The 25,108-nt window shown below is 47.2% G+C and overlaps 1 protein-coding gene across 1 annotated transcript in view; it reads right to left on the bottom strand.

Moving 5' to 3' along the window:
- Window positions 1-409: 409 nt before the first annotated feature.
- The window catches only part of LOC139228252 (transcription factor Atoh1-like), a 41,077-nt gene continuing 16,378 nt past the window's right edge, over window positions 410-25,108 (bottom strand). The window contains exons 2-3 of the mRNA XM_070859437.1: window positions 17,377-17,512; window positions 410-1,397 (exon numbers count right to left, since the gene is read on the bottom strand). Of these exons, the coding sequence (XP_070715538.1) occupies window positions 410-1,397; window positions 17,377-17,512 (1,124 nt within the window). The remainder of the gene's footprint in view (window positions 1,398-17,376; window positions 17,513-25,108) is intronic.

The following is a 25,108-nucleotide window of genomic DNA, read 5'->3' as shown; positions in this document are numbered from 1 at the left end:
GGCCAGATGCTTGACACAAACGTCTCGAACCAATATCACCTACACATATATATATATATATATATTTCTCTCTTTCTCTCTCTCTCTCTCTATATATATATAAAAACACCGTAATTGGCAGTTTCAGAACCAGGGGCTTACGCCGAAAGGCTGAGTTTTAAAGTGCGAGCGTATGGAATCCGTATAAAAATTAGCAATTTTATTTAAACACATGAAAACAAAAATATTTCTATTAGCATTCAGCGTCATAGCACGAACAATTATTATGGAAGACAACAAAGTTCGTTTTCTCCCTCCACTTGTTGCATTTCTGCGCTGGTTTTTGCATTTAATCCCATGTCGCATTTATGCACTTGTTGCAATTATGCACCGGTTTTATTTTTGTTTTGCATCCGTGCACTTGTTGCATTCATTGGTAATTCGGGCATTGGCGGAGTTCAGAGAATTCCTCGTCTTCGCTCTGCAAGTCCAGAGGGACGTCCTCGGAGTCGCTGTAGTGTGAGTGAGGGGAGGACTCGCCGTCGCTGCGGTGGGAGAGCGGCGAGGTCTTGCTGCCCTCCTGGCTGGACGAGCAGGACAGCTGCGCCTGGGCCACGATGTCCATGGGCACGGCGGGCTGCAGGGTGAAGGGCAGCGGCTTGACCTGCAGCGAGTAGCCGGGGTTGGAGTAACGCCGGCAGGCCGGCGGTGGGGCCGCTGGCGGTGCTGCTGGCGGTGGCGGTGTGGGTGGCTGCGCCCGGGAGGAGCCCTCGCCCCTGGGGCTGGCCTGCTCGTTGCCCCCGGCTGTCGCCCCTCCTTGCAGCAGCTCGGCCAGCGCGTTGATGTAGATCTGCGCCATCTGCAGCGTCTCGTACTTGGACAGCTTCTTGTCGTTGTTGAACGAGGGGATGACGTTCCGCAGCTGGTCGAAGGCGTGGTTCAAGCCGTGCATCCTCCGCCTCTCGCGGGCGTTGGCCGCCAGCCTCCGCTGCTTCTGCACACAGCCGCCGGCGCTGCTACCGCCGCCGGTACTACCGCCGGCGCCGCTACCGCCCTTCAGCCTCCACAGCTCCCGCGCCCGCAGCGGGCTCTTGCAGCGCAGCGGCTCCAGCTCCATCCCGGCCCCAAGCAGCAGCAGTTCCTCCTGCTCCTCTTCCTCCTCCTCTCCCTCCTCCTCCTCCTCCTCCTCGGGCATCAGGTAGTCGGCATGAGCCGGGCAGCTGCTCTGCAAAGCCGGGGCGAGCCAGGCTCGGGGGTCGGTGTCCAGCAGGGAGAGGGCAGCGGCGGCGGCCGCCGCCTGCGGGTAGCCGTGACCGTGACCGTGGCCGGTCTGGTGCTGGTGCTGCAGACACCTTTCAGCCGCCAGCTCTTTCATTTCTCTCCAATCTTCCGAGTGCATCAGGCTCATTGCAACTTGACTATTGCAATAAAACAATTGCACGCGCACAAAAACAAGAAACAGCGAATAAATTTAAAAATGCAAAATAAAAAGTTTTTTTGCAAAATAAGTTTGCTCCAAGTGCTGGTGCTTTTTTTTTCTTAGCTTCTTGCGTGCATATATGATACAATAGCACAACACTATCCATGCGTGCATGCATATACACACTGTGCACACACACACGCAGCAGACGTGTGCAGGTAAATCTTCTCCTGTTGCTGCAGACGGGCTTGCGGCTGCCTTTAAATGCGGCACGCGCCGCCGGGATCAAAGGCGCCGCTCTTTCTCCCCCCTCCCCCCCCCCCCCGCGCGCGTGTGCGTGTGTCAATGGGAGGGAGGGGGTGGTGCTCGCGCCGGTCGCGTGTTGCCAACCAATCGGGGGGGGCCGCCAGCCGGCGCGTGCGGCCGGCCGGCCCAATGGCAAAGGGGGCGGCGCCAGCGGCAGCGGCAGCGGGCGGCGGTGAGCACTATGCAAATGAGAGAGGGGAGGAGCCGGCCAATCAGAGACAATGGAGTGCGGGAGGACATGGAATGTTGCGTGCCCCCGCGCCGCCGCGCGCCGCGCGCGCCTCCTCTCCCCCCCACTACCCGGGGGGTTTTGTATCAATGAAAAGGGGAATGGCACGCGGCTTGCTTTTGAGCAAAGCGGCTGATTGGTTCCCCAGCTCTGGTTCCCTCCTCCCCCGGGGGGGTGTTCCCCAACTCGCGCCAGCCACGCGCCTGGCTTCACACTCTCTCTCTCTCTCTGTGTTTGCATACCTGTGTCTGCAAAGCGCTCTGCAAACTCCACTCGCCCCTCTCTTTTAACCCCCCCTTGTACTTTTTTTGGAGGGCACTTTGCACTTTTTTTTGGGGGGGTGGGGGGGGGGTAAGTGGGTCGGGGGGGAAGCCCACTCCAGAGCAAGGAAGGGTGGGTTTGCATGCACAGATAACGAGGGGGGTGGATTTGTAGCGGCGAAAGGTGCGCACAAAAAAAAAACAAATCCAGAGGTGGTGGGAGAATAAATGCCAGCTCATAAATTGTGCATTTATGCTTCTGCAACAAAAAAAAAAGGCAGAGGTGGTTTTAGGACAACCAGCCTTCGCAGTTGAACCCTGCAAAGTGAAGGGATTGTGTCTTTAAGCCACACTTCTCAGCAGTCACAGCGCAAATGCTGCAGATAGCGAAAGTTACCTTGTCCCGGAGCAGGATAGCTGGTGCACTTAACCCAACCGTGCAGGGTGAATCCCTCTCCCTCTCTGTGTATCTCACTGTTAGTTTATTAATTTCCATCAATCAGTGACTGACTTGATGCTTGGTGGTGGGGAGTAGGAGCATAATCTCTCTCTCGCTCCCCCCCCCCCCCCCCCCCACCACTCCCCCCAATACAATCCCTCGGGAGCATTTTATGGAATGGGATGCTGTGCACACGATACTTTGTTTTCCCTCTAGGCTTTGCACGTTTAGAAGACAACCACCTCTTCAGATTTAATTCGTACATTTAAAGCACTCGTTTATGTGCCTATAGTTAAATGCGCAGAACGGGAATCATTTTTAAAATGCTGTGCTTTAAATAAGAAATATGCACTTTGACCGTTTCAATTCGCAACTTTCAACCATATCCTAGAACCATCAGTTGAGAGAGCAAATAATCTAGCTGGCTTAAATGATGTGTCTTAAACCTTAAAGGGCTTTGGATTAATGTCAGTAACACCGAGAGCCTAGCTAAACAGGATTTAAACGAGGATTTTAAAGACATGGATTATAATCTTAACTATAAAACAGCAGCAATCGCCTTGCCTCAGTAAAATGCTACAATCGCGATCAGTCACACCACGTGGCGGGCCTCACCGAATTGCAATTTAAAGCCAAGATTGACTTTTGCTTGTGTGAGTCATATCTCTGCATCAGGAGTTTATGGCTGCATCACCATTGTACAGTAGTGTGTAGAAACGTGCGTTGGAGAACTACCGTGTTAAGCCTATTAAAGGATTAATCTCCCACTGCGGTGTGTTTACTTTGGAATGATATTGCCACAGCAAGCATCCCACTTTTTCCTTTGGTTCAACCTATTTTTTCATTAATTTAACACAGGAGGGTAACATAAATAAAACGACCGGTCTCTTCTTTAGTTTCCTTTAAAAAAAAGTTCAATTAAAAATTATTCTTCGCAGTTAAACTGTGTTCCAGTCTCCCCGTCGCTTGTTGAGTCCGTCTGATTTCTGACAGCCCAGAGATAACTGCTTCTTTGTGCTTGCAGAAGATTGACAGAGGAGGTTTGAGTCTGAAAGATTGTACGGCGCAGGTCTTTCCTTTCTGACAACTCGTATTTTACTACAAAAGGAAAAGTTAACGGGGTATATCAGCCCGGCTACAAAAGGACCAGAGAGAGAGAGAGAGGGAGATACCCATTTCCCACACATGGATAAGCAAGTTTCATTGATTCGCCCCAGTTGCATTAAAACTAGCACTGTGCCGCCTCTTAACACAATGACATGTGCCTGTATTAAAGCAATCACACAGACAGCAACCGAACAGACGGCCAATCCATATCAGGTCTCACTGATTTTCGTTCATATCGAATCCCCCAGGCGTGCCCACCTGATGGATGTTTTAACCCAAGAGAGATATTTGAGGGTCTATTTATAAATAAGAGCCTCTTGACTTTGTCCACAATTGCGTATCATTTGTAACCGTTTTTGAGCTGGCTGCAATTATATTATAGAATCATGCAGCACATAAGGACCGGCCGACCAAGAGCTATCTAGCCTTATCCCACTTTCCAGCTCTTGGCCCGTAGCCCTGTAGGTTACGGCACTTCAAGTGCACATCCAAGTTTTTAAAAATGTGCTAAGTCTTTCTGCCTGTACCAACCTTTCGGGCAGTGAGTTCCAGACCCCCACCATCCTCTGGGTGAAGAAATTTCCCCTCAAATCCCCTCCAAACCTCCCCCCAATTACTTTAAAACATGCCCCCTGGTTGTTGACCCCTCTTCCAAGGGAAACAGGTCCTTCCTATCCACTCTATCCAGGCCCCTCATAATTTTATACACCTCAATCAATCATGAGTCCCACTTTCCCAGCTCTTTCCCCACAGCCCTGCAACCCTTTTCTTTATAAAGTATTCATCCAATTTCCCTTTTGAAAGTTACTATCGAATCTGCTTTTTCAGGCAGTGCGTTCCAGATCACAGCAAATCTCTGCGTAAAATAAATTCTCCTCATCTCTCTCCCTCTTTGGTTCTTTTTCCAAATGATCTTAAACCTGGGTCCTCTGGTTACCGAGCCCCTCCTGCCAGTGAAAACCTTTTCCAATCTTGCAGTGATACGAAAAGCTATGCGTTGTCCTTCAGCAAAGAGTGTAAAAGCTCCGATCTGCCCCAGTCCCCGGTCTACATCTGGCTTCCTGCCAAACCTGCACACTTAAAAAGTAAACTCTCGCTTCCAACTTCACGTTCCCCCCCGCGCCCCAAAGTCAGAAAACGAACCCAACTCCCATCTGAGGCGATGCCAGCCACAATTTGCTTTTCTCTCTCGAGCCGGCAGACGTTGTACATTGGGACGGACATTCGAGGAACTAACAGTCAATGATTACCGCAGTCCCGGTCGCTTTCAAAGCTTTCAAGTGAGAAAGTAATCTGATTAAACAAGTTCGAAGGAAATGGACAAACCACACGAACGAATTATGACAATATGCAAAATTGGCGGACAATGGCATTGTATGTGTCAACATGTGTCACCGTTTGATTAGAATAGGGTTTTTAAAAAGTAAAAAGCAAGAGACAAAAGTGCCTGTTTGTGTGTGTGTGTGTGTGCAAACGAAAACAGTGCTTCCTGTGACGACCCTGAAGTACACAATTGTAGCTTGCAGGAGTTGAAAGGTTTGGTTGGTTAAACTCTTGTCGCATTCACCACTCTGTGTGTGTGTGTCTCTCTCTCTCTGGCCAGCCTCAAGCTTACTTGAGTTTCCTGCCTCGCTCTTTTGATCTGAAAACGGCACGCCCTGTTCGAGAGGTTCACACAATGCAAAACACTCATCAGAATTCAGTATCTTATCATAACTGTGCGTGCATGTGATATCCACGTGTAGAAAATGCACCGAAGCATGAACAGAGTAATATATATATTATATATATCAAAAACGAATATATATATACATAGTGTCTGTCAGCTGTGGCTCAGCGGGTTACACCCTCGCCTTCTGAGTCAGAAGGTTCAAGTCCCACTCCAGGGGCTTGAGCACATCGGCTGACACTCCCAGTGCAGTGCTGAGGGAGTGGTGCACTGTCCGAGGTGCCGTCTTTCGGGTGAGATGTTAAACCGAGGCCCCGTCTGCCCTCTCAGGTGGACATAACAGATCCCATGGCACTACTGTGAAGAAGAGCAGGGGAGTTATTCCCTGGTGTCCTGGCCAATATTTATCCACAACGTAACAAAGACAGATGATCTGGTCATTATCACATTGCTGCTTGTGGGAGCTTGCTGTGCGCAAATTGGCTGCTGCGTTTCTCACATTACAACAGTGACTACACTCCAAAAGTACTTCATTGGCTGTAAAGCGCTTTGAGATGTCTGGTGGTCGTGAAAGGCGCTATATAAATGCAAATCTTTATATATATAAATGCGTGTATATATAAATAACATTTATATTTATATAAATAGAAGAGATTTACTAAAATGATTCCAGGGAACGTGGATACACTGCAGAAGCTGGGGTTGTTCTCCTTAGAGCAGAGAAGGCTAAGAGGAGATTTGATAGTGGTGTTTAAAATCATGAAGGGATTAGACAGAGTCAATAAAGAGAAACTGATTCCAACGGCTGAAGGTCGATAACCAGAGGGCACAGATCTAAGGTGATTGGCAAAAGAACCAGAGGTGACATATATATAAGTTGTATTTATGTACATACATTTTATTTATATATACATGTATACATTCATTTTTATATATATACTATATATATTCCTCTACCTACTGTGAGAAAAAATGTTTTTTAAACAAGGGAGTGGTTAGGATTTGGGATGCACTGCCCGACAGGCCGGTGGATACAGGATCAATATTCACCTTCAAAAGGGAGTTGGATAAATACTTGAAGGAGAAACCATTGCAGGGATATGGGGAAAGAGCGGGGGGAGTGGGACTAACTGGATTGCTCTTCGAAAGAGCCGGCGCGGACTCGATGGGCCGAATGGCCTCCTTCAGTGCTGTACTGTTCTATGATTCTATATAAATAAAATGCATATAAAATTCTAAATATATAAGTATATATATAATGCATTTATGTGTGTGAATACACACAGAAATATAGATACAGTAATATAGATGTGGCGTATATATATATACACATACAAAGGCATTATACATACATACACAGAAATATATATATACACATCTATTTTGCTGTGTACATATATATTTCTGTGTATGTATATATAATGCCTTTGTATGTGTATATATATACGCCACATCTATATTACTGTATCTATATTTCTGTGTGTACATATATAAACGTATGTATATGTAATGCATTTGTGTATATATATATGCGCATTTATATTTCTGTATATATATTTTAGTGTGTATATATGTACATACACATCACATCTATATTCATGGATACCTGCACAGTATTTTAGAGTGGCGCCAGGAAAAGACGTAAAGAAATGAACGAAGAAAATGAGATTGGAAAAAAACCCAAACGCAATTAAAAACTTTTTTCCCCCAATGTGGAATCCAACGTCTTATAAATTACTGCTCCCAAATTCTTCTAGTGCATGTTGCTGATTTGAACTACCGTTTTAAAGTATCGTTCTTTCTGGGCATGTCTAACAATCCGATATAAAGCGACCAAAGCCACAAGGCTCCGAGTGAGAGTGCAGGTGTTGTTTGGGCTGTAAAGTCACATCTTGGCTGTCCCCCGATGCAAATATAAAAAAAAATCAAAGCAGGGAGAGCCAATGCATCAAGCAAAACGCAGAGAGAATGCAACGGTAAAACGCGAATCAACGAAAAGGCAAACGGATGCAAATATTTCGTCCTTGCTGCACGGATTATTGGAAATAGTTTGTGCGCAACTGAGGTGCAGTTGGGGAGAGGTGGCGCCTTGTGGCTGGGACTGGAGATTTCTCGGTCTCCCCCTCAACGCTCTGCTCCCCGTTCCTGTGCCATAGGACCAACCCCTGTGCAAAGACCAGGTTGAGTATTTGTAACTGGGGATTATTAAAATGTCCCCGGCACAATGGCGTTCTGTGTCCCATTGGCCACGCGCTGCTGGCTCCTTACAGAGTGTGACGGGAGAATGTGACACCATGGTTGCCCCTGCACATTATTCAGTCTGGATACCAGCTAACACAGCGCAGTCTCCATGGCAATCATGCCCCCAGACACCTTCCCACAAAAAAACAACCCATCCCAGATCAAGAGACATAATGCAGAGGTGGGGACAAGAGAGAGAGGAAGAGATTATAAATTACATCACCAAAATAAGCAGAAGAAAATGTGTATCACATTAACCTGTACAGCCCTATAAGGTTATCCACATTCCAGTTGCCTGTTATTACTGTGTGTATATATATATATATATATATATATTGTGACAATGATTGCTTCCAAGGGTCTATTTTACTAACCTGGCCTTTCCCTAACAGTCAGGGCTCCTTGCCCCTAACCCATCTCAATATGCACTTGGCACAACACCGTTATCAGCTGCACTTTTGTGATGAAAATGCATGATATTATTAACTTCCGAATGCATGTATCTCACGGTTACAAACCGAGAAGGGCAAACCGTTACTATGAGTGCAACATGCCTTAGTTACGCCAATTAGATAGATGCAAAAATTATTAAAAAATATATATAAATTGCACCTCCAAAAAGAGAGAAAGACTTGCATTCATATAGCAACTTTCACAACCACTGGATGTCCCAAAGTGCTTTGCAGCCAATGAAATACTTTTTGAAGAGTGGTCACTGTTGTGTCCAGATAGACATTTAATGCATAGGCAGTGCATTCCAAATCTTAATCACTCATTGCGTAAAAAACATTTTCCTCATGTCACCTCTGGTTCATTTGCCAATCACCTTTCCTCTGTGTCCTCTGGTTATCGACCCTTCAGCCACTGGAAACAGTTTATCTTTATTTACTCTATCTAATCCCTTCACCTCTATCGAATCTCCTCTTAACCTTCTCTGCTCTAAGGAGAACAACTCCAGCTTCTGCATTTTCTAATCCCTCATCCCAGGAACACCTCGAGTAAATCTCTTCTGTACCCTCTCCAAAGCCTTCAATAGGGTGGTGGATACAGAGTCAATAGTGGCCTTCAAAAGGGAATTGGATAAATACTTGAAGCAGAACAAATTGCGGGGCTACGGGGAAAGAACGGGGGAGTGGGACTAACTAGATTGCTCTTCGAAAGAGCCGGTGCAGACTCGATGGGCCGAATGGTCTCCTTCAGTGCTGCACTTGTTTATGATTGTATGATTCTATAAGGATCGATCCTTGGCCCCCTCCTATTTCTCATCTACATGCTGCCCCTTGGCGACATCATCTGAACATATCCTCATCATAGTCAGTCCTTCGAAATCGAGGAAGACTTGCTGTTCTCAGGTGACTGAACAGTCCAATACGGGAATTACAGTCTCTGTCACAGGTGGGACAGACAGTGGTTGAAGGAAAGGGTGGGTGGGGAGTCTGGTTTGCCGCACGCTCCTTCCGCTGCCTGCGCTTGTTTTCTGCATTCTCTCGGCAACGAGACTCAAGGTGCTCAGCGCCCTCCCGGATACTCTTCCTCCACTTAGGGCGGTCTTTGGCCAGGGATTCCCAGGTGTCCGTGGGGATGTTGCACTTTATCAAGGAGGCTTTGAGGGTATCCTTGAAACGTTTCCTCTGCCCACCTGGGACTCGCTTGCCGTGTAGGAATTCCGAGTGGAGCGCTTGCTTTGGGAGTCTTATTTCGGGCATGCGGACAATGTGGCCCACCCAACGGAGCTGGTCAAGGGTAGTCAGTGCTTCGATGCTGGGGATGTTGGCCTGATCGAGAACATTAACGTTGGTGCGTCTGTCCTCCTAGAGGATTTGCAGGATCTTGCGGAGACATCATTGGTGGTATTTCTCCAGTGATTTGAGGTGTCTACTGTATATGGTCCATGTCTCTGAGCCATACAGGAGGGCGGGTATCACTATTCACAGCGTCACTTTCCACATGTATGCTGATGAAACCCAGTTCTACCTCACCACCACGTCTCTCGACCTCTCCAAGGTCTCTAAATTGTTAGACTGCTTGTCTGACATCCAGCAGAAATTTTCTCCAATTGAATATTAGGAAGACCAAAGCCATTGTTTTTGGTCCCCGCCACAAACTCCGTTCTGACTCCACTGACTCCATCCCTCTTCCCAACTTCTGTCTGAAGCTGAACCAGGCTGTTCGCAACCTTGATGTCATATTTGAACCTGAAATGAGCTTCTGACTATATATCCACAGCATAACTAAGACTGCCTATTTCCACCTCCATAACATCACCTGTCTCCGCCCTTGCCTCAGTTCATCAGCTGCTGAAACCCTCATCCATGCCTTTGTTACCTCTAGACTTGACTATTCCAATGCATTCCTGGCTGGCCTCCCACATTCTACCCTATGTAAACTAAAGGTGATCCAAAACTCGGTTGCCCGTGTCCTAACTCGCACCAAGTCCCGCTCACCATCACCTCTGTGCTCGCTGACCTACATTGGCTTCTGGTTAAGCAATGCCTTGATTTCAAAATTCACATCCTTGTTTTCAAATCCCTCCATGGCCTCACACCTCCCTATCTCTGTAATCTCCTCCTGCACTCCTCTAATTCTGCCCTCTTGAGCATCCCTGATTATAATTGCTCAACCATCGGTGGCCGTGCCTTCAGCTGCCTGGGCCCCAAGCTCTGGGACTCCCTCCCTAAACCTCTCCGCCTCTCTACCTCTCTTTCCTCCTTGAAGCTCCTTTAAACCTACCTCTTTGACCAAGCGGTTACCTGCGCTAATTTCTACTTATGCGGCTCGGTGCCAAATTGTTTGATCTCATAACACTCCCATGAACGCCTTGGGATGTTTCACTATGTTAAAGGCGCTATATAAATACAAGTTTTGTTGTTTTATAACAATCTATAAAATACCGAAATGATCATATTTATTCTGTACGGTTGATTTTATATTCAAGAACTTGTTCAAATTCCTTGATTGTATTCTTCTCCAAAGATTTAATAATCGGAGGAAGAATGAATGCTTGCTGCATATAAAACCCCGACTAGCTGTCCACTCTAAGTACATTTAGTCTTTAATGTTACATATGAGATATGTGCCTCACAATTCATTTTGGGAAGTTATGCATGAATTTTCCCTTATTTTTGACTTCTGAAGGAACACTGCCTTCATGAAGAAAGAAATATTTGTGCTAAAATATTGCATTACGCAAGATCAGTATCGCTTAAAAATGAACTTGGGAACAATTGTACTGTTTTGTGAAGTTGCACAGTTACCTGATTGTAATATTAATGGTAAGTTATTGCAACTGGGTGCAAAAAATACTTGGCAATTAGAAAATGTTTCCAGATATTACAACAACAACAACTTTTATTTATATAGTACCTTTAACATTGTAAAACATCCCAAGGCGCTTCACAGCAAGACAAAACAAATAAATTTGACACCAAGCCACATAAGAAGAAATTACGGCAGATGAAGAGGTAGGTTTTAAGGAGCGTCGTAAAGGAGGAAAGAGAGGCGGAGAGGTTTAGAGAGGAGTTCCAGAGCTTGGGGTCCAGGCAGCTGAAGGCACAGCCACCAATGGTTGAGCGATTATAATCAGGGATGCTCAAGAGGGCAGAATTTGAGGAGCGCAGACACGACTGTCTGTCCCACCTGTGACAGAGACTGTAATTCCCGTATTGGACTGTTCAGTCACCTGAGAACTCACTTTTTGAGTGAAAGCAAGTCTTCGATTTTGAGGGACTGCCTATATATACTGATATTTATCATATTGAAACATATAAGATTCTGAGGGAGCCTTGACAAGATAGATGCTGAGAGGATGTTTCCCTTTGTGGGTAATCTAGAACTAAGGGGCATAGTTTCAGAATAAGGGGTCGCCCATTTAAGATGGAGATGAGGAGGAATTTATTCTCTCAGAGAGTTGTGAATCTTTGGAATTCTCTGCCCCAGAGAGCTGTGGAAGCTGAGTCATTGAATATATTCAAGGCGGATATAGACTCATTTTTGAACTATAGGGAAGTCAAGGGTTATAGGGAACAGGCAGGGAAGTGGAGCTGAGGCCAAGATCAGATCAGCCATGATCTTATTGAATGGCGGAGTAGGCTCGAGGGGCCAAATGGCCTACTCCTGTTCCGATTTCTTATGTTCTTATATTGGCTTCTGGTCCATCGACGCCTCAATTTAAAATTTCACATTCTCATGTGCAAAATTTGATACCGAGCCACATAAGAAGATATGAGAATAGGTGACCAAAAGCTTGGTCAAAGAGGTCGGTTTTAAGGAACGGTTCAAAGGAGGAGAGACAAGTGGAGAGGTTTAGAGCTTAGGGACCAGGCAGCTGAAGGCACGGCCGCCAATAGAGGAATGCTGAAAATCAGGGATGCGCAAGAGGGCAGAGTTGGAGGAACGCAGAGATCTCGGAGGGCTGTGGGGCTGATCAACAGAGGGCTCAACTTGTGGCACGGACTTCGAAGTAGTGCAGTAGAAGCAGTTGGGCTTTGTAATGGGGACTGCTTCTTTTAGCAGATAGATTGTCAAGTTGCCTCCCTTGTCAGAGAGAGAGAGAGAGTTTTGAGAATATAGTCCTGTTGCAGAAAATGTACATCTTTTGCTCTGTGCGTAGAAATTTTGCGCCCATCAAGGTGATGAACAATAGTGGTGTGGGATGAACATTTCCCTCAGTAGCTCATGGAGTTGATCTGTCGGAGCGACACAGTGGTAGCATCCCAAGCATTTATCCAGCACCATCTTTCAGTTTAAAGTTCAGTTTCTCTTGCCTTGAGTCCAGACATGAAATAACTATCTGTTAATTTGTTCTGTCTCGCTCTGCAATAGTGGATAATATCTTGTGCATTAAATTAATCTATCTTAGCGTCCTTAATACAAAATAGCATAGTATTTATTGTGTGACTCAGTTATTTTTATGACCTGAAAAATTAAAATAACTTTTAAAATCTATGTATTAGACTGTTTTCTATTGCTTCCTGTCAATATTTAAGTACAACATTACAATAAACTTTCCCCACTTTCGGCTGTGAATTTTAGGAATAATTTTTAATATTTTAGTTACTTTTTCATTTTAGCGTGTAAATTGCTTGCACCCATACTTTGAACATTTATTTTGCTGGGTATGTGTATTACACTCTAAAATTTACAGCTGCAAAGATTGAGTTAGTGGCTCAGTGGGTAGCATACTCGCCTATGCGTCCGAAGATTGTGGGTTCAAGTCCCACTTTAGAGACTTGAGCACAAAAATCTAAGATGACGCTCCAGTGCAGTGCTGAGGTAACGCTGCACTGTTGGAAGTGCTGTCTTTTCGATGAGATGTTAAACTGAGGCCCTGTCTGCCCTCTGAGGCGGATGTAAAAGATCCCAGATCATTTTTTGGAAAATGAGCTGTGGAGTTCTCCCCTGTATCCTAGAGAATATTTATCCATCAACCAACATCACTAAAAAAGATTATCTGGTCATTATCACATTGCTGTTTGTGGGAGCTTGTTGTGCACAAATTGACTGCCACGTTTCCTACATTACACTTCCAAAAGTGCTTTTTTGGTTGTAAAGCGCTTTGGGACATCCTGAGGTTGTGAAACACATTATATTGTAACGTATTTGCTTCAATGATTCTTTGCTTAAGAATTCATAGCAACACATTGCTATTAAGAACTAGTTGGTTTATTGGCAAAAGGTTTACCAATCACACTACACATTACCAGTTCATCCACTGGGCTCACAACCACCTGTCTGATCGTGGATCCCTTGAACCCAACTGGCTGGGGTTTTATTGAGTTTTGTGAACATCATGTGACTGGCTAAGCCACTCACAACCCAACAGCTCTATAAACCTGTGAGCATACTGGAGAAGCCAGCAATGGAATCAATTATACTGCAGAGTCACGCCCAACAGAGGATTTAAAAAAAAATCATTCATTCATGGGATGTGGATGTCACTGGCAAAGCCAGCATTTATTGCCCATCCGTTATTGCCCTTGAGAAGGTGGTGCAGTCTGTGTGGTGAAGGTGCTCCCACAGTGCTGTTAGGGAGGGAGTTCTCGCATCTTGACCCAGCGACGATGAAGGAACGGCCGATATAGAAACATAGGCCCCAAGTTTCCACATGATTTGCTCCTGATTTTTAGGAGCAACTGGTGTAGAACGGAGTATCTTAGAAATCGGAATTCTCGTCATTTAGTTTGCTCCAGTTCTAGTCAGTTAGAACAGTTTCACTTTGGAACAGAATTTTCTTTTCAAAAGGGGGCGTGTCCGGCCACTTACGCCTGATTTCAAAGTTTCGTGAGTGAAAACTTACTCCAAACTAACAGAATGGAGTAAGTGAAGATTTTTGTACGCTCGAAAAAACCTTGTCTACACTTTAGAAAATCAGGCGTAGGTTACAAATCAGGCGTAGGGAATGGGGGGGGGGGGGTTTAAAGGGAAGTTTACAAACATTAAACACTTCAGTTTTACAAATAAAGAGCCATCATCAATAATAAATGATAAATACATCAATAAATCAACCAATAAATCAAACAAAAAAATTAATAAGAAATAATTAAAAAAATAATCAATAAATAAAAAATGTTCTACTTACCGACTGCAGCACCGGGAGCCCTCCAACAGCGTGCTGGGATGCCCCCCCTCAGTGTGTCTCTGTCAGTGTCTCTATCTCTCTGTCTGTCTGTGTGTCGCTCATTCTCTGTCTGTCAGTGTCTGTGTTTCTGACAGCGAGGGGAGGGGGAGGAGGGGGGTAGAGGGAGAGAGGGGGGGAGCAGAGGGAGGGAACGGGGTGGGAAGGGGAGAAGGGGAGGGATGGGGGAGAAGGGGGAGGGAGGGAGAAGGGGGAGAAGGGGATAAAGGGGAGATGGGGGGAAAGGAGATGGGGGAGGAGATGGGGGGTGAAGGAGATTGGGGGGGAAGGAGATTGGGGGGGGAAGGAGATTGGGGGGGGGAAGGAGATTGGGGGAGGAAGGAGATTGGGGGGGCGAAGCAGATTGGGGGGGGGAAGGAGATTGGGGGGGGGGAGGAGAAGGGGGTGGGAGGCTGAACGGGCCGGGCCCGAGACTTCGGGCAGGGCCCGTCCCCAGCACCAGATTTACAGGTAGGTGGCGTTGGGTCGGGTCGGGGGGGTGGTGGGAGGGAGGGAGGCTCGGTTCGGGTCAGGGGGGAGGGAGGGAGGGAGGGAGAGGGAGGGAGAGGGAGGTCAGGTCGGGGGGAGGGAGGTCAGGTCGGGGGGAGGGAGGTCAGGTCGGGTCCGGTCCGGGGGCGGGGGAGCGGGTGTTGGGTCCGGTCCAGGGGGTGGGGGAGGGGAGTGGGTGTCGGGTCCGGTCCGGGGGCGGCGGGGGGGGGGGGCGGTGGGGGGGAGCGGGTGTCGGGTCCGGTAGGGAAGGTGGAGTCGAGTCGGGTCGGGAGGAAGCAGGAGCTGGCCATGGGAGGAGCCTTATTCACGCAGCTCCAGTGAGGCCATTCGGCCAGGGCTAGGGGCTGCATGCTTCGGGCCCCTCCCACACAGTTTCGGGCGCCTGGAGCTACTGCACTTGCGTGCCCACTGTTCCGTGCATGTGCAGAGGTCCCAGCACTGTTTTCAGCGCAGGGACCTGGCTCCGCCCCCTACAGCTCCTGCTGCGCTGCGCTGAGGGCCAGAGGACCTGCAGGGAGGTGGAGAATCTGGAGGGTTTTTTTAGGTGCACTTTGTGGCACGCAAAGTGGGCGTCCAGGTCGGGACTGCGCCGTTCTAGACGTGGCTCAAAACTTGGGCCCATAGAAACATAGAAAATAGGTGCAGGAGTAGTCCATTCGGCCCTTCTAGCCTGCACCGCCATTCAATGAGTTCATGGCTGAACATGTAACTTCAGTACCCCATTCCTGCTTTCTCGCCATAGCCCTTGATCCCCCTAGTAGTAAGAACTACATCTAACTCCTTTTTGAATATATTTAGTGAATTGGCCTCAACAACTTTCTGTGGTAGAGAATTCCACAGGTTCACCACTCTCTGGGTGAAGAAGTTTCTCCTCATCTCAGTCCTAAATGGCTTACCCCTTATCCTTAGACTGTGACCGCTGGTTCTGGACTTCCCCAACATTGGGAACATTCTTCCTGCAAGTAACCTGTCTAAACCCGTCAGAATTTAAACGTTTCTATGAGGTCCCCTCTCATTCTTCTGAACTCCAGTGAATACAAGCCCAGTTGATCCAGTCTTTCTTGATATGTCAGTCCCGCCATCCCGGGAATCAGTCTGGTGAACCTTTGCTGCACTCCCTCAATAGCAAGAATGTCCTTCCTCAAGTTAGGAGACCAAAACTGTACACAATACTCCAGGTGTGACCTCACCAAGGCCCTGTACAACTGTAGTAACACCTCCCCGCCCCTGTACTCAAATCCCCTCGCTATGAAGACCAACATGCCATTTGCTTTCTTAACCGCCTGCTGTACCTGCATGCCAACCTTCAATGACTGATGTACCATGACACCCAGGTCTCGTTGCACCTCCCCTTTTCCTAATCTGTCACCATTCAGATAATAGTCTGTCTCTCTGTTTTTACCACCAAAGTGGATAACCTCACATTTATCCACATTATACTTCATCTGCCATGCATTTGCCCACTCACCTAACCTATCCAAGTCATTCTGCAGCCTCATAGCATCCTCCTCGCAGCTCACACTGCCACCCAACTTAGTGTCGTCCGCAAATTTGGAGATACTACATTTAATCCCCTCGTCTAAATGATTAATGTACAGTGTAAACATATATTTCCAAGTCAGGATGGTGTGTGACTTGGAGGGGGAGCTTGGAGGTGGTGGTGGTCCCATACGCCTGCTGCCCTTGTCCTTCTTGGTGGTCATCATCATCATAGGTAGTCGCTCGAAATCGAAGAAGACTTGCTTTCACTCTAAAAGTGAGTTCTTAGGTGACTGTACAGTCCAATACGGGAATTACAGTCTCTGTCACAGGTGGGACAGACAGTGGTTGAAGGAAAGGGTGGGTAGGGAGTCTGGTTTGCCGCACGCTCCTTCCGCTGCCTGCGCTTGTTTTCTGCATGCTCTCAGTGACGAGACTCGAGGTGCTCAGCGCCCTCCCGGATGCACTTCCTCCATTTAGAACATAAGAACTTAAGAACATAAGAAATAGGAACAGGAGTAGGCCATACGGCCCCTCGAGCCTGCTCCGCCATTCAATAAGATCATGGCTGATCTGATCATGGACTCAGCTCCATTTCCCTGCCCCCTCCCCATAACCCCTTATCCACTTATCGTTTAAGAAACTGTCTAATTCTTTCTTAAATTTATTCAATGTCCCAGCTTCCACAGCTCTCTGAGACAGCGAATTCCACAGGTTTCCAACCCTCTGAGAGAAGAAATTTCTCCTCATCTCTGTTTTAAATGGGCGGCCCCTTATTCTAAGATCATGCCCTCTAGTTCTAATCTCCCCCATCAGTGGAAACATTCTCTCTGCATCCACCTTGTCAAGCTCCCTCATAATCTTATACGTTTCGATAATATCACCTCTCATTCTTCTGAATTCCAATGAGTAGAGGCCCAACCTACTCAACCTTTCCTCATAAGTCAACCCCCTCATCCCCGGAATCAACCGCGTGAACCTTAGGGTGATCTTCGGCCAGGGACTCCCAGGTGTCGGTGGGCTTGTTGCATTTTATCAAGGAAGCCTTGAGGGTGTCCTTGAAATGTTTCCTCTGCCCACCTTAGGCTCGCTTGCTGTGTCGGAGCTCCGAGTAGCACGCTTGCTTTGGGAGTCTTGTGTCAGGCATGCGAACAATGATCTTGGAGGTAGAGATCTGGCGGCCGTTCACTTGTTTTTTCTTTAGTGTTTTGTTTATTCCTGGAGGCTTTTTAGCCGCGCTTTTGGCCAGCAAGCAAAATTCTGGAGGTGGAAATTTCAGTGGGGTTTCCTTTCTTTGGCATGAAAAAAGGTGAAAGGAGATAAGGTTAGATTGTATCTGAGACAGACTGCTCTTACCCACACGACTGCTACTATACACCCAGACACATCTACCTGGAATGTCTGACTTTGCCATCCAGACAGGCTTCTCAATGGAGCAGCTGGAAGAAGAGAAGGCCGATCTACTGCCAAGGGCAGACTAAGATACCAGTGACTAACCAGAAGATATCCCACATGAAGCATTGTTGTCGGGAATAAGGAGCCGTATGGCAGGCTCTTGGGAGGGCAAGACGTGACATACAGGCACAGAGGATGCCTGCTTACTTTCTGGTTGCACCCTGAGAGGCATATCCACCCAATTGAAGAAATTGTTATCGCTACATATGTGCACAGTGCAGTGGCCTAAAGCCTTTCAGCAATATTGGTTTTAATACAAACTCTTATCATTTCATCTGCTAATTCTACATCCTCAGAGGAAAGTTCTCTGGAAACATCTCAAATAAACTGCAACCAAATTTAATTCCCTACAAATTATATATGAGGCCGACACATTTTTCTTCTTAATTGCCTGCTCCTTCTAGGGTTCCACCAGCCCGACAACGCTCCGAGATCTCTGTGCTCCTCCATTTCTGGCCTCTTGTGCATCCCGGATTTTAATCGCTCCACCACTGGCGGTCGTGCATTCAGCTGCTTCGGCCCTAAGCTCTAGAAATTCTTCCCTAAACCACTCTGCCTCTCTCCTCCTCCAAGACCCTCCTTACAACCCATGTCTTGACCAAACTTTTGTCCTAGTATCTCCTTATGTGGCTCGGTGTCAAATTTTGTTTGATAATCGCTCCTGTGAAGCGCCTTGGGACATTTTTGCAATGTCAAAGGCGCTATATAAATGCAAGTTGTTGCTGTTAATTCCACTGTGGCAGCAGTAAGTGAGGAGGCACCTGGATGTCAGTGGGAGGATTGTTAGACTGAGGTGGCTCTGATTCTCGCTGGCGAGATCATGAGATAAACCTCCAACCCAATGTGAGTCGTGGCTCAGTGGGCAGCACTCTTGCCTCTGAGTCAGAAGGTTGTGGGTTCAAGTCCCACTTCATGGGAGTTGAGTACAGAAATCTAGGCTGATGCTCTAGTGCAGTACTGCAGGAGTGCTGCATTGTCAGATGTGTCGTCTTTCGGATAAGCCATTAAACTAAGACCCTGTCTGCTCACTCAGTTGGACATAAAAAATCCCATGGCATTATTTCAAAGAAGAACAGGGGAGTTATCCCTGGTGTTGTGGTCAATAGTTATCACTCAATCAACATAACCAAAACTGATGATATGGTCATTATCTTATTGCTGTCTGTGGGAGCTTGCTGTGTGTAAATTGGCTGCCGCGTTTCCAGCATTATAACAGTGACTACTGTTATAATGCGGGAAAAGTAATTCATTGGCCGTAAAGTGTTTTGAGACATCCAGTGGTCATGAAAGGCGCTATATAAATGCAAGTCTTTTCTAAGTGATGCTGCCATCTAGTAAAAGATAAGTATATTCTCAAAGAAGAAAGCTTAGGGATGATACAAATTTTAAGAGTGTAACATTTGTCGAATATCAGTGGTTAAGGAGAGACGAGAATTTTGTGTCCATTCCACTGATGGTGATTTCCAGTCCTATATAGGCCTACGTTTCTCAGGAAATTGGGACATTTTGTGGGGAGGGTGGAGATTTAGCTTAAGTAAGTCTAGTGATATGTCATGGCTAACCATAGGCCCCAATTTTACTCACACCTCTCTTCCACTCAGTGGGAATGGGGCACGGGAAGGGTTAAAACGTACAAATTCTACCTCTTGGCTCCAACCCACTGACTTCTCAGCTATGTACATTTTAACTCCCCCCAACTCAAGCCGTCCATGAGGCCCCAGCAAACGTCGTGGCTTGATGACATCAGCAGTGCCGCCACGCAGAATTAACCACACGTTAGGGGGTGTCCCGCGCGGTCAGTTGCCCGGCAGCACACCCAACGTAAGATGGCTCTGATTGGCCAAGGTGGCTATTAATGATCTGCTCCTTTTAGATCTGCTTGTGGGCCAGAAGGAGCAGCAGTGCCTTCTCCCTCCCCAGGCCTCTCAAGGAGTTCTTGGGCCTTCCCATTCCTGGCCTCCACCCTGTATTGTATGCACCTGTGGGTATGCTCACAGGTTTGTAGACCTGTTGCCACCCTGTGCGGAGGGGAGCGGGCAGGTCAGAAGGCCTCCTCGTAGGACTGCTCCTGGGCACGGCCAAGGGGGCCATCAGCCGGTCCAGGCAGCGGGTGGTCGAGGGGTTCGTTCAGCCCGACTGCCTGCCTCTCTTCCACGGTTACATCCGAGCCAGGGTGTCCCTGGAGATGGCGCACGCGGTGTCCACCGGTACGCTCGCCGCCTTCCGCGAGAGGTGGACGCCAGAGGGACTGGAGTGCATCATCACCCCCGGCAACCAAATTTTAATTTGACCGTTTAATGTTAAAAAGTTTTATTGGGTAATTTGTTGGTTTTAGTGCCCCCTTTAATCAAGGGGCACTTGATTTATTGTTTTGCACTAAAATTGTTGAAGAGTTGTTGCATTGTTAGCCAGTCACATGATGTTCCCAAGACTCAATAAAACCCCAGCTATTTGGGTCTAGGTCATCCACGATGAGGCAGGTGGTTGTGAGCCTAGTGGATGAACTGGTAACGTGTAGTGTGATTGTGAAAGCTTTGTTAGTAAACCAATTAGTTCTTAATAGCAATGTCTTGCTCTGAATTCTTAAGCAAACAACCCATGAAGCAAATATATTACACGCCTTACCCCATGATCTTGCTGGAACCACCGAGCTTCTTTGCACTCACTGCTGGGATGGCGGGGGTGGGGGGGGGGGTGCTGTCCCCGCGGGTCCTGCCGCTGAATTTCCGCCGCCTCCCGCTGGCTAAGCGGCCCATTCAAATCTTCGCACATGCGTGGTCGTTCCCGTTGAAAAGCCGGCGAGCGGCCTGTGCGGGACCTCCAGACCGCTGCACGGCCGCGCAGCTTAACGGGAATGTTGCAAAGGACTACAGACAACATCTACGCGGCCTGTCCTCAGCATTTATCCCTTTCAGCCCTGGTGTCATTCTGGTGAAACTGCTGTAGTTTGCACACGCTTCCTGCTCTCTTTCTTTCAGGCGCGTTTGAACCACTTCAGCACATGTGGTACTAGAGCGCCACCATAGGTAACAGAGCAGAACTGCAGGTGAGGTCCACTACGTCCGTCCACAAGTGTTCAGTGAAGAAAGGCATCCCTTGGTTATTTTAGTTTGTTTGGCAAGGCAGCAGTTTCACAAAGAAAGGGATGCAGTTCAAAGAGATCTATAGAGAGCCAAGCAATTGGCATTTTGCATTAAGAGATGCAAGATTAGAGGAATAGAGCTCCAGTTATATGAAAATAAAGACTTACATTTATATAGCCCCTTTCACAACCTGAGGATGTCCCAAAGCGCTTTACAGCCAATACAGTACTTTTGGAGTGTAGTCACTGTTGTAATATAGGAAACGCGACAGCGAACTTGCGCACAGCAAGCTTCCACAAACAGCAATGTGATAATGACCAGATAATCTGTTTTACAGATGTTGGATGAAGGATAAATATTGGCCCCAGGACACCTCCCGCTGCTCTTCTTCGAAATAGAGCCATGGGATCTATTACATCCACCTGAGAGAGCAGACGGGCCTCGGTTTAACGTCTCATCCAAAAGACAGCACCTCCGACAGTGCAGCACTCCCTCAGCACTGCACTGGGGGCGTCAGCCTAGATTTATGTACTCAAGTTTCTGGAGTGGGACTTGAACCCACAACCTTCTGACCCAGAGGTGAGGGTGCTGCCCACTGAGCCACAGCTGACATTTGCTACAGGAATAGACATATTGTATAGAAAAGCACGGAATTTAACCTCAGTGAAACGCTTTAGACCCTCTTTTGACATTGAGAATGTATTGAGATCTGTCACGTGGTTGTTGTTATCAGATCTGCTCTGTCCACTTTATCACGCTCAAACTTACTCAACTGAGCAAAACTTTACAGGTTAGTAACTTATCATTTTTCCCCCCCCAGGAAATCTTTAGGGTTAGTTTGCCTGAGTGCTGCCTCAGAGCAAACCAATGGTGCGGTAACAACCTGAAGCAGGCATAAGGCCCCTGATTTGCACATGCAAACACCTTAAGGCCTGCTCCAGACGTGGCTGAAGGACACCTGTTGTTTGTGCTGACTAAGGCCCCAATATGGCTGGCGGGCGGGCACAGTCCCGGTCGGAAGTGCGCATGTCCTGCCTGCCATTTTGGGGCCTCAGGAGGCGCGGTGCGACCAAATTTCAGATGCAACATAATTATAATTTTTGAATATAGTTCAATACAATGATCTTGACGTCCCGAAGGATATTGCTAGTTTAAATTCCGTTTACCCATCTTTGGTCCACGTCACTTACCTAACAAAAATTCATTGATCTAATTCTTGAAATTATCAATTGACCCTCCCCCCCGCATATCCACAGCCTTTTGGGGACGGAGTTCGAGATTCCTACTATTCTTTGCATGCAGGAGTGCTTCCAGATTTAATTCCTGAATTATCCAGCTCTAATGTTATGATGATGCCCCCTTGTTCTGGATTTCCCCACCAGAGGTAGCAACTCTTCAATATTTATCCTATCCAATCCTTTTATCGCTTGAGCCACCTCATCCAGATCACGCCTCAACCTTCTAAACTCAAGGGAATACAAACCAAGTCAGTGCAACCTGTCCTCATCATTTAACCCCTTAAGCCTCGAAATTCTCATCCTTGTTTTCAAATCCCTCCATGGTCCTCGCCCCTCCCTATCTCTGTAATCTCCTCCAGCTCCCCAACCCCCCCCCCCCGAGATGTCTGCGCTCCTCTAATTCTGCCCTCTTCAGCATCCCTGATTGTAATCACCTGAACCATTGTTGCCTGGGCCCCAAGCTCTGGAACTCCCTGCCTAAACCTCGCCGCCTCTCTACCTCTCTTTCCTCATTTAAGACGCTCCTTAAAATCTACCTCTTTGACCAAACTTTTGTTCATCTGCTGTAATTTCTTCTTACGTGACTCGGTGTCAAATTTATTTGTTTTGTCTTAAAACACTGCTGTGCAGTGCCTTGGGATGTTTTACTATATTAACGGCGCTATATAAATCCAGGACTTTGTTGTTGTTGTTGGCATCATCCTGGTGAATCTGCGCTGCACCGTCTCCAAGACTGATATAACCTTCGTGTGGTGCGGTGCGCAGTATTGAACACACTACTCCAGATGGGGTCTGACCAGGGCTCTGTACAACCAAGGCCTCACTTCCTCCACTTTGTATTCCAACCCCCTGCAGATAAAGACCAACATTCCATCTCCACGTTTTACACCTGTGCCCGAGCTGCAGGTGAATTGTGTACAAGGACACCCGAATCTCTTTGTCCCTCGACAGCTTCCATTTTTAGACACTGGACCTTCTTTTCTCTTGGTTTCTTTCTTTTCCTCTTTTTCCTGTTTCTCACATTCTCACATAGAAACATAGAAATTAGGTGCAGGAGTAGGCCATTCGACCCTTCGAGCCTGCACCGCCATTCAATAAGATCATGGCTGATCATTCAACCTCAATACCGCTTTCCTGCTTTATCTCTCGTTCTATCTCTCTCCTCTCTCTCACATTCTCACTTTCTATCTCTCCCACTCTCTATCTCTCTTCTCTCTCTCTCTCTCTCTCTCACACTCAGTTTCTACCTCTCTCCTCTCTCTCACACTCTCACTTTCCATCTCTCTCACTTTCTATCTCTCTCCTCTCTCTCTCACACTCAGTTCCTATCTCTCTCCTCTCTCCCACATTCTTACTTTCTATCTCTCTCCTCTCCTCTCACTTTCTATCTCTCTCCTCTCTCGCTCACATTCTCACTTTCTATCACTCTCCTCTCTCTCACTTTCTATATCTCTCCCCTCTCTCACACTCTTACTTTCTATTTCTCCTCTCTCGCTCACATTCTCACTTTCTATCACTCTCCTCTCTCTCACTTTCTATATCTCTCCTCTCTCTCACACTCTTACTTTCTATCTCTCTCCCCTCGCTCTCTCACACTCACTTTCTATCTCTCTCCCCCTCTCTCTCACTCTCACTTTCTATCTCTCTCCCCTCTCTCACTCTCTCACTTTCTCATTCGCTATCTCTCTCCTTGCTCTCTCTCTCTCTCTTTGCCACTCGAATCATATCACACAGCACAGAACAAGGCTATTCGGCCCATCAGACATATGCCAGCTATTTGAAAGAGCTATCCAATTAGTCCCACTCCCATGCTCTATCCCAACAACCATGCAAATTCTTCCTTGTTAAGCAGTTATCCAATTCCCATTTGAAAGTTACTATTGAATCTGCTTCCAACGCCCTTTCAGGCAGTGAAGTCCAGATCATGCTTCTGACCAAATCAGATACATTAAAATGTGGGCAAGTCATTGCAAGTTGGTGCAAATCTTGTCAACAGATGCATGTGATTTCCATGTGGACTCACCTTTTCTTTACTGACCATTGCTAACTTTTGTAAGTGTAACTTTCTAGTGTTTATAAATATAGTAGAAAATATACGTGTGTGTGTGTGTGTGTGTGTGTGTGTGTGTGAATGTGTGTGTGCGTGAGTGAGTGAGTGAGTGAGTGAGTGAGTGAATGTGTTGTGTGTATGTGTGAGTGAGTGTGTGTGTGTGTGTGAGTGTGTGTGTGTGTGTGTGTGTGCGTGTGTGGACTGTGTGTGTGTGTGTGTGTAAATGTGTGTGTGTGAGTGAGTGAGTGAGTGAATGTGTTGTGTGAGTGAATGTGTGAGTGATTGTGTGTGTGAGTGTGTGTGTGTGTGTGAGTGTGTGAATGTGTTGTGTGTATGTGTGAGTGAGTGTGTGTTTGTGTGAGTGTGTGTGTGTGTGTGTGAGTGTGCGTGTGTGGACTGTGTGTGTGTGTGTGTAAATGTGTGTGTGTGTGAGTGAGTGAGTGAGTGAATGTGTTGTGTAAGTGAATGTGTGAGTGATTGTGTGTGTGAGTGTGTGTGTGTGTGAGTGTGTGAATGTGTGTGCGTGAGTGTGAGTGTGTGTGTGAATGTGTGTGTGAGTGTGAGTGAGTGTGAGTATGTGTGAGTGAGTGAGTGTGTGTGAGTGCATGTGTGTGTGTGTGAGTGTGTGTGCATGTGAGTGTGAGTGTGTGTGTGTGTGTGCGTATGAGTGTGTGTGAGTGTGTGTGCGTGTGAGTGTGAGTGTGTGTGTTAGTGTGTGAATGTGTGAGTGAGTGTGAGTGTGTGTGTGAGTGAGTGAGTGAATGTGTGTGTGAGTATGAGTGTGTGCGAGTGAGTGAGTGTGTGTGAGTGTGTGAGTGTGAGTGTGTGTGTGTGAGTGAGTGAATGTGTGTGAGTGTGTGTGAGTGTGAGTGCGTGTGAGTGTGAGTGTGTGAGAGTGAGTGTGTGTGTGCGCGTGTGAGTGTGAGTGTGTGAGTGTGTGTGTGTGTGAGTGTGTGTGAGTGTGAGTGTGGTTGAGAGTAAGTGAGTCCTTGCTCGTACTTATCCTGGCCGACGTGATATATGTGCTTTG

The sequence above is a fragment of the Pristiophorus japonicus genome, chromosome 2 (genome assembly GCF_044704955.1).
Source record: "Pristiophorus japonicus isolate sPriJap1 chromosome 2, sPriJap1.hap1, whole genome shotgun sequence".
In the NCBI taxonomy this organism is placed as follows: Eukaryota; Metazoa; Chordata; class Chondrichthyes; family Pristiophoridae; genus Pristiophorus; species Pristiophorus japonicus.
The sequence above is the reverse complement of the archived record's forward strand: the minus strand, read 5'-3'. Positions and strand labels throughout refer to the sequence as shown.